We start from the raw sequence: 9524 nt of genomic DNA on the forward strand, positions 1-9524 counted from the left end.
TAAACACACCAGTATAATGTTGTGGGGATGCTTCTCCTCAGCAGGGACTGCTAGGCTGGACAGTAGTGCAAGGTGGGTGGAGCTAAATAAAGGGCAGTCCTAAAAGAAAACCACATATTGGATCCACAAGACTTGAAAGTGGGGTGGATGTTCACCTTCCAGCACGACAACAACACCAAACTTACAGTTAGAGCTAAAATGGAACAGTTTAGATCAAAGCATATTCCCATGTTGGAATGGCACAGCCAAAGTCCAGACATATATATGCAATTGAGAATCTGTGGCAAGACTTTAAAACTGATCATCACAGATGTTCTCCATCTAATCTGGCTGAGCTTAAGGTATTTGCCAAAGAAGAATGGAAAAAGGTTCTTTATATGTGCAAAGCTGGTAGAGACATGTCCTGAAAGACTTACACCTCCAACTGCAAAACAAAGGTGATAAATAAATAAAATACATAGATTTTTGATTTCCTAACATGACAACATGTGAATAGGTTCAAGGGATTTAACACATTTTAAAGACACTGCATATGAACCAATATGAGCCAGTTGTATATTTGTCACCTAGTCCATTCCCTGTGTGACTGAACCTCAACTTCTGCAACTCAAAGAGAGTTGTATGACCTTGTGAGTCTTGTATGACCTTTGTATTCCTCGACTTTTTAATTAATACTCCTGATGATCTGCAGCAGTCACCAAAGTGTCACCAGGTCAACCCATTGTCAACCAGGAATTAGTGACGATTGATAAATGTTTTTTTTTTTTTTTGCTTTTAGGATCACCTTAGATTAAGACAAGTATGAAGTAATTATTAATATACAGACTGGTCAAATACGGACTGAATTATTCTACACTAAAAATATTCTTTGAAATTCTTGTAAAACTTTTAATCTCTTTGTAGCAAATTTTATTTTTCTCCAAAAATGTTGCTGAAATCTTAAAACTATAACTACTTAGTTTGTCTATATGTGCAGTGCTGAGAAGAAATATTGAAGACCCCTATATTTTTGTCTGATTTAGCTTTTTTTGTTATAATTAATGTTTCAGACAATTAAACAAACTCTAATTTTCTGGCTAGCCAGAGAAAATACAAAAAGCAGTTTTCCTTCAGGAAAAAAAGCAATCCAAGCTAACCTTGCCCTATGAAATTTCTCTAGCAATACCTAGACCTGAATACTGCCAGACCCATAAAATTAAAAAAGCACCTAAATAGAACCTGTCTGAATACATGAAAGAGGCTAAAAGATCTCAAAAGGCAACAAATCATCACTCGGGCTAGAAAAATTAAAGCAGATGAGAAACAAAGTCACAAAACAACCCACGACATCTCAGTTAAGGTCAGAGTTCATGATTCAACAATAAGAGACTGAACATACATGGCATCAATGGGAGAGTTCCAAGAAAGAAAACAGGCTCACAAAAAAGAACACAAATGTCAAAATGACCAAAAAACATCTTGATGACCCCTTAGGCTTTTGGGAAAGATCTTTGCAAACTGACGAGACAAAATAGGAACTTTTTAGAAGGTCTGTATCCTGTTAAAAGATACACACAGTCAAACATGGTGGTGGTACTGTGATGATCTAAGGCTGCTATGCTGCCTTAGGATCTGGACGACTTGCCATAAATGATGGAACCATGACTTAAATCCAACCGAGATACTGTGGAATGACCTTAAACCGACTGTTTGCTTGAAAACTCCAATGTGGCTGAATTAGAACAATTTTGCAAGAATAAGAGGACCAGAGTCCACCATAGTGATGAAGAAGACTTTTTGCCAGTTATCACAAATGCTTGATGGCAGTTGTTCCCAACAAGAGTAGCAGTAGTAGCATCAGCAATAGGCAATTTATTTCACATAGTGCCTGGTTGGGTTTAAAAAGTAAAAAAAAAAAAATGCATTTTGTATCTACTCTGCTGCTTGAGTAAATATTTTTTTAAACTCCAAATTAGTAATTAAAAATTCAAACACTGCAATCAACTTTAAATATTTTTTCAAAACGTACCAAACCACAATGTGACCATAGTCCTCACAATTAAACAAATGTTTGGCTATCTGCTGCAGTAAAATACCCTGTCACACTTAATTGAAATCTCTTGTGGTCTTCAGTATCTAAAGTCTTATTACTTCCTTCTTTCACCACTTTGTCCTTGCTCCGCCTTACATCCTGCGCTTTGCTTTATTTCTCTTTCAGCCTGGCTAATTTGCAATTGATTAGCTGTCCTCTCTCAGTCCTGTGCGCACCGCTCCCCCCTCCTCGTCTCTCCTCCCCACCTACCCGTCCTGTCCTCTCCGCCATCTACTAGTCAATTTCTCTTTAACGAGCCTCGGTACATTTCTCTCCCTTGGGCACTAGAGCCCTTCTGTGTAAATAAAACAAGGAGCAGAGCCAAAAAAATCAATGGCCTTATTACCCTTAGAAAATGCTAAACAAGCAATATTAGCGACTCTCTTGGAAGTGGTGGCTGATTGCCATACCTGCCCGCCAAAGAAACACCACCATCTCTTCTTTCCATTCATCTACACAATGATCCACATGCTTTCTAACACACACTCACACAGTAACACTCAGGCATGCTGAAGCAAGAGTCAAAATAATTTGCTTCAAAGACTCACACACACACACACACAACCGCATGATGCATGGACCCACAGACTGCTGGCAGAAATTAGGGATTCACTCTCCTGACAGAAATCATTCGGCACCACACAGAGCTGCGGGCCACATTTTACCGCTTCTCATTTTGTCTGTCTTGTCCATGCAAACACAACACACAGCAGCACATGCAGCGTGCACAAACAGCAGCAGGCGGCCGGGATTTATAGCAGACACCACATATTTCATCCGACAACTATGATTAGTGTGCCAGTAAAAAGGCTGCATGTGTGTGCGTGCGTGTGTGTGTGTGTGGGTGTGTGTGTGTGCCTGCACAATGAAGCGGGTGTAAACACAAAAAGCAAAATGCATTTGCACCCACCATGTGCACAGATTAACAAATAGTGAATGCAAAACTGAATAAACATCTAAAGTGTGCCTACAGACAAACACGAAAACATCCACACTGTGTAAACGTGCGCTAAGTATGGGCTGTTAAACACTCACACACAGACAAGCTAACACACACACACACACACAACAAAGTAAACAGGCTGTTTAGTTACAGAAGGACACACATACACAGTAAGACAAAGGCCAAGCATTTATCACGTCTTCTCAAACCGACACACACACACCCCCACACACACACACAAACACACACACACAGATGAATGTGTGGCTGGTTAGCTGTGGCCCATTTATCGTGGCAGCTGATGTGTGGTTAACACAGACATTTATGCTAATGACCCTCTGTGTAAAAGTAGAAAAAAAGCTGCAGTAATGCAAAGGCTTGTTAAAGGCCAAATGCTTATTGGCTTCAGTCATTTTTCAGCCCATTATCTTGTTCAATTAAACTGATGAAATTCTTATTCGCATGTGAAATGGCTATCAGCCTCACCAAGTGACAAAAGAAGACAACATGAAATAGACCAGGTGTTGCATTCAATTCTCTACAGAATATTTTTGCTTTATTTTGTTATATTTATTTTTTTTTTGGTCCTGCAAATAAGACAGATTTCATTCCTCTATAAAATGCCCTTATTAGAGGGGTTGCTTTTTCGTTTTTGCATTCAAAGATGGAATACAAAACAATGCTGGCTTAAACCCACTTTTGTTTAATGCATAGTTTTAGCTTGCTTTTTCTTCTTTTTATGAGCCACAGAAAAATGACCAATCGTTAGTTTTGCACTCTTTGGGAAAAGTGCAAAACATCAGTAGCTCAGAATACAAGACATAGGAACATCTGTTCTTTAGCTCTACCAAATGCAGCTTCAAACAAGGCTTTATACATTATCCTATGATAATGGGGAGTCAAAGACTTTTATTCTTTTGTAATATTTATTTGCTCTTAACCTTCTCATCCTCAACAGTCTAGATCAATTAACTCTAGAAACAGAAAAGCTGATGATGTTATACCAGCAGATTTTCCCATTCACCAGTTCACAAATTAAAACTTGGCCCTCCTTTCATTTTCTACCTACTGTATAAACTACGCAATTCATCGCCATGTAGGTAAGCCATGGTGGAGTAGTTTAATTTCCTTTGCAGTTAAGTATATTCATGGTTTATACAGAAAATAGCCATAAAGCCCTCAAATCTTGTAAACATCTTATTTTCAGAGGACTTTTTATCACACAGTTTTTATTTTGCGATATTATAAAAAAATGTAATATTTGCCACAAACATGATTTTGTACACCAGAGTCAAGAGTCAGAGTCAAGTGCCCAACATCTATATTGCATCAGTTTTATAGGAGCATCCTATAAAAAGCTTTAAATAACTCTCCAGGGTGACCTCACACATACAGTCTTGGTGAAAATGTTTTTCTTCATTCGTATTGTAGGTTATCTCTAATGTGGGACTAAAATAAACATTTGCATATACTCGGGTTCTGGTCCCCATTTGGGCCAATTGATTCTTATGAAATATAAGAGATTACATCCCCTGATCCAACCAAAATAACTCGTAGTGACTTCCTGTGTCATCTAATGATTTTGTAATATCCTGTAGGTCCCCAATGATGTGTCCTTTAAAAAAAAACAGCAAATTCATCCAGATCAGACTCCATAAGCAAACAAAAGGGCTCTACCTTAAAGATGAAGTTAGTGCAAGTGTGTTATTTTTTTTATTTCCCTACTAGCAAATCAGTTATTTCTTTGCTTTCATTTCTATCAACTGGAGTAGTTTCAGGGTTCCCATATATTTTTTATTTTACAATTCCATACCTTTTTAGAATTTTTAAAAATCAGGATTTTTGGCAAATTCTTGCCCAATTTTGTGGTCGTAAATTTAAAAACCAAAATGAGAATAAAGCAATAATAGGTAAGGGGGTAAAATAAAAAAATTAGGCTGTAATTTAAACTGACGTTAAACTCACAATTACAGATTGCAAAGAAGATAAATTGCTTTTGCAATTCTCCCAAAAAGCGAGTGCAGTCTGTCTCTACTGTTTGTGTCATTCCAAGTATGCTGATCTATTGTTGGTATCTACACATTTACAACAAAACCTTGCATGGATCTCATTGTTGTGCATGTTCCTATGACACAAACTAAAAGGCTGTTTGATTCAACAGCGCTGCTTTTTCCCTGCATTTTAATTAAAAATAAAAAACATCTCACCTGCTTGTGCATCTCAATGTTCAGCCCGTATGACATTTCATAGTACTGAAAACAACACAGATGAAAGCAAGGTTACTCCCTTTCTTTTGACATATGCTCTAGTCATAACACAAACAGCAGTCAGACTCACCATTACATAGTGTCGCTGCATCTCAGTTTTCTCACTGGCCAGTTTCTCACATTCCAGTTTCAGACTAGCAGAAAAGATTAAAAAAAGGTTACATTAGTGAAAGCTCACCATTGACCTTAAATATCATGTACATGACCCACTGCCTTAAAGGAAAGCCCGGCTTGAAGTGTTTAATAACTCTGACTTGACATGAGGTTCTGCCTGCAAAGAAAACAATCCAAATCCGAATCTAAGATCAACCTTAAAAGAGGGCAAACAAAAACCCAACAAAAAGAGTTGTCTCACCACAGCTTCCTGCTGCAGATGCAGGTCCTTACTCAGCAGGTGCAGAGGAGTAATTACTGAATCAATGGACGCACACATAGACCTCATCATATATTCTTACAGTGTGAGAGGAAGCCAAAACTGCATCATCAACAAAAAAGCAACCATATAATGAGGATCCATTTTACACAACAGTTAACTCTTTTAAATGTTTCGGCTTATGGGAAATCATCTATTTACAACCACGAAAAGCTTTTTAGTGTCAGCTAATGAGATAATCATCAGGTGAGTGATAATGTTGAGACACTTTGGCAGGTAAACATCAGCTTCTCTGAATAAAACTTTTAGGGGTTAAACTTTAACTATTAAACCAAAATTATAAAGTTACCCGACAGGGTTCATATACACTTTTCATCTGAAAACATCATATGTTTCAGCACTTTCTGAGGATGGATGGATGGATGGATGGATGGATGGATGGATGGATGGATGGATGGATGGATGGATGGAACTCTGATTCAAACAGGAATAAAACATCCATCAGAATAAAGATTTGAAGTGTTCTGACCTCCAATTTGATCCACCCTTAGCCTCTTTCTTTTTCCACCAAACCAACACAACCCCCTATGTTAAAACCGTTTGATGTGGGCGGCTGCAGCATTAAGCATGCAGCTCATTATTCTCGGTTTAGCCCGTTGAAACGCCAGGATAGACCAAAAAACTGGACCCCTGGTTCATCTCCCCAAGAGACTGGGTAACAATTACAAGGTGGCCAGAAGTGGGCGATTATTATGCATTGGTGTCGTGCTTTATGGTCCTGCCCTGAGGCGACGTATTTCACACTTCATCATGTCGGGTAAAGCTGTATTTCACACCCCTTGCACTTGCAGGGAGAGACGTGCAAGCGAAAGTCAATGGGGTTTACCTTTAGTTAGTCACTGGCAATAGACAGGGCTGAGACAAACAGCAAATCATACAGTACAACGTCAGTGTATGAATGAGCTCTGTATAGACTGCTGGAGGAAAGCACTTACATATCATCTTAAGAAGTTAAAAACAGCCAAACTGAGGTTGTTTCAATTATCAATCATAACCTGAACCAAACCCCACTTTCTGACTGGTATTTCATGTCATTGCATCATCTGTTTCTCAGACATTTTGGTCATATTGCATGAGTCATGCATGACTGCATGGCACAAGGCATTGTCAAACTTTTTCAACCCTGTGACGTATCTAATTTACAGAAGTCCGGCATGATATTATGACCAATGATGTGAATAAAATAGACTCGATAGATAGTTGATAGAATCTCTTCACTATGGCTCCTGATACGAGGTGGGATATATTAGGGAGCAAGTAAATGTTTTGTCCTCAAATTGATTTAATTTGATTTTTGAATATCAGAAAAACCTGCAATCGCTGTAATATGGTTTATATTGCGATGCTAATATTGTTTATAATTAAACCTAAATTTTCTTAACTCTTCGTTATCTTCACTCTTGTGAGCTTCAGCATCTCTTTTTCACAATCTACATCAGGTTTAAGTGTGAGGGATAGTGAGACTACATCAAACTGGCCAAATACAGCACTGACCTATGGAGCGTGAATCTATTGGACCTAATACACCTGTATTATATCCTGGCAATATCACATGCATTCAAATAGTCTATTATGAGTGTTATATGTGTGCACACACTGACATTACAAATACAATAGTATTTAGAAGCAGAAAAATATAGGCAAACAAGGATTTGAGCAAATTTAAAAAGAGGTGAGGTTGTGATAGCTAGATGTCTTGGTCAGAGAAAGGGTTGGCTCCAGAAAAGTTTTAAAAGGGATGGCCAGATGGGGTCAAGTGATAATGTTGGGGTGGCGCACCAAAACACCAAGTAAAATAGTATTTCAGTGTTATTATTTGAATTATATATGGATTGAGAGACTGGTATTCAAATGGCTTGCGGCAAATGAAAAAATAACATATGCAGAAGTAAATACTTTTTGGAAATCATTGACACTATTCTTTTCTGTCCAAAATATAATCATTTTAGACTGTCTGTCCAGAAGGCGACCTAATTTATAGGGTTGGCCATTCCTGTCCTTAGCCCCCATTTAGTGACACCACAGGTCAGAGTCTCTCCAAAATGGCATCTTCTAAAGGGTGTTCACACTTTGCATTGGTCAGTGTCTGTAAAAGGGCTCCACAAAACAATGGTGAAACTGGCAACATAGTAAGGGGTCAGTGTGGTCCAAATTAACAGATTAACTACTGTTGCTCCAAGTGCTGCAGTTAATGCTGATAGAAGGGTCTCATAATACACTGTGGATCACGTTGAAAAGTGCGATTAACAGGTTTCGGTAGCTCATTTCAGCAACAATGTGTAATTTTAGTTCAATATTGCCCTTAAAAGCAAACTTTTCTAATGCTAAAATAATTTAAAAAATCATTTTCTATACATTTTAATTGATTATTTTCTTTATTTTTGTCTATCAACTCAGTGCAGTTCTAAAAAGAGCAGAACGCATCATGCTGGGAGACTTTTTTGCGTTACTTCCATCCTGATTCTCACCTGTGATATTGGGCTTGCAGGAACTGAAACTCCTCTTTGATCCGGTCACAGGACTCGGTGACGGTAAACTTGAATGGCTGCCCCGGCTGGTGTGGCACCTCAACCCGAAATCAAGGAGCGTGCGAGGAAGAGGAGGGGGGAGAGAGCAAGAACTGAGCCACCAAAGTTCAGTGTCATGACACAACGTGCAGGACTGGAGCTTTCATACAATGGACCTCTGTGATGGCACTCAGTCTCCTAGCACTTTAACCCCTGGACACACACTCACACACAGACACAAACAGCTGCAGCATCCTGGACAATGAGCTCAATTGTTCGTGCGGCCGCACAGTGGCACGGAAACTGGATCTAAACTGATTACGCATCAGGCGCGCTGCAGTCAATCTGCGCTGTTTTGACAGATTGTGCCTTTTTGTGTTCTCCACTTACCGGATGCCGTGCCGGCGGATACATCTTGCTCAGATCTCGAATCATTAAAAATGCGTCGTAAAGTTCCTCCAGAAGAAGAAAAAAATAAAGGAAAAGAAAGAAATGCTTGAGGCGCCTTTTTTCCCTGTGCGTAAAAGGTCAGTCAGCAGGCGTTGAGCGGGCTGAGCTCAGGTCCTGTAAAAAGTAGAAACATCCTTTGACAACAGAAACAAGGCAGAAGATTAATTTTCCTTCTTCTCTGTCCACAAAACTCAACGGAATCCCTTTAAACTAACACAAATCTTCCATTTTCCTCATTTTCCCTACGAAGCATCAACTTTTGGCGCATCGTGGCACAGCTCATCCACCGCTGAGCATCTCAGGTTCCTCCCCGTTGTCGTGCATTAATCAGTATATCTCCCCCAGCCTCCTTTTACGCTTCACATCCGAGAGAGAGAGCACCTCACCAACCAGCTGTACCAGCCTGCCCCTGTCTGTGACGCCAAATTTAGCAGCAACCAGTCGTGCGGGCGCAATTACGTATTCATAACATTTACAGGAGCCCCCACACCATGACGTCGGGACGTGTAGTTTAATTCACATTAGTCGATAATAAGCTCTACAGATGTGCATGTGCCGTGAAGAACTACAACTTCCCGGCTCCTCCGCAAAGCCCCCCCCTCCCTCTCTCCTCCCCCCACCTCCCATAAAGCCAATGGTGTGTGGTCTGAAGGAGGAGCGGTGATTAAACACAGCCAATGGCGAGAAAAACGGAGCACTTCGCCGCATACTGCTGTCTGTCATCCGCAAACTGTCCAATCAGATCTCGACATGATGCGAGCGTTGCAGACCCCCACGTGGGGGGCTTTTTCTGAAGAAGAGAGCTGTGACAGGGATTGATCTGAAAACTATCTGTTGGCTTATCTGTTTTTAT

At 39.8% G+C, this 9524-nt stretch overlaps 1 protein-coding gene across 3 annotated transcripts in view; it reads right to left on the reverse strand.

Moving 5' to 3' along the window:
* LOC124878375 (transducin-like enhancer protein 4) overlaps window positions 1-9091 on the reverse strand; it is a 63049-nt gene extending 53958 nt beyond the window's left edge. For 2 of the 3 annotated variants that reach the window (XM_047382291.1, XM_047382290.1), the window contains exons 1-4: window positions 8612-9091; window positions 8183-8280; window positions 5352-5415; window positions 5222-5266 (exon numbers count right to left, since the gene is read on the reverse strand). In XM_047382291.1, the coding sequence (XP_047238247.1) occupies window positions 5222-5266; window positions 5352-5415; window positions 8183-8280; window positions 8612-8656 (252 nt within the window). In that variant the 5' untranslated portion in view covers window positions 8657-9091. The remainder of the gene's footprint in view (window positions 1-5221; window positions 5267-5351; window positions 5416-8182; window positions 8281-8611) is intronic. The other variant, XM_047382292.1, reaches the window with a different exon arrangement.
* Between the last annotated feature and the right edge of the window lie 433 nt (window positions 9092-9524).

The sequence above is a fragment of the Girardinichthys multiradiatus genome, chromosome 12 (assembly GCF_021462225.1).
Source record: "Girardinichthys multiradiatus isolate DD_20200921_A chromosome 12, DD_fGirMul_XY1, whole genome shotgun sequence".
NCBI classification, from domain to species: domain Eukaryota; kingdom Metazoa; phylum Chordata; class Actinopteri; order Cyprinodontiformes; family Goodeidae; genus Girardinichthys; species Girardinichthys multiradiatus.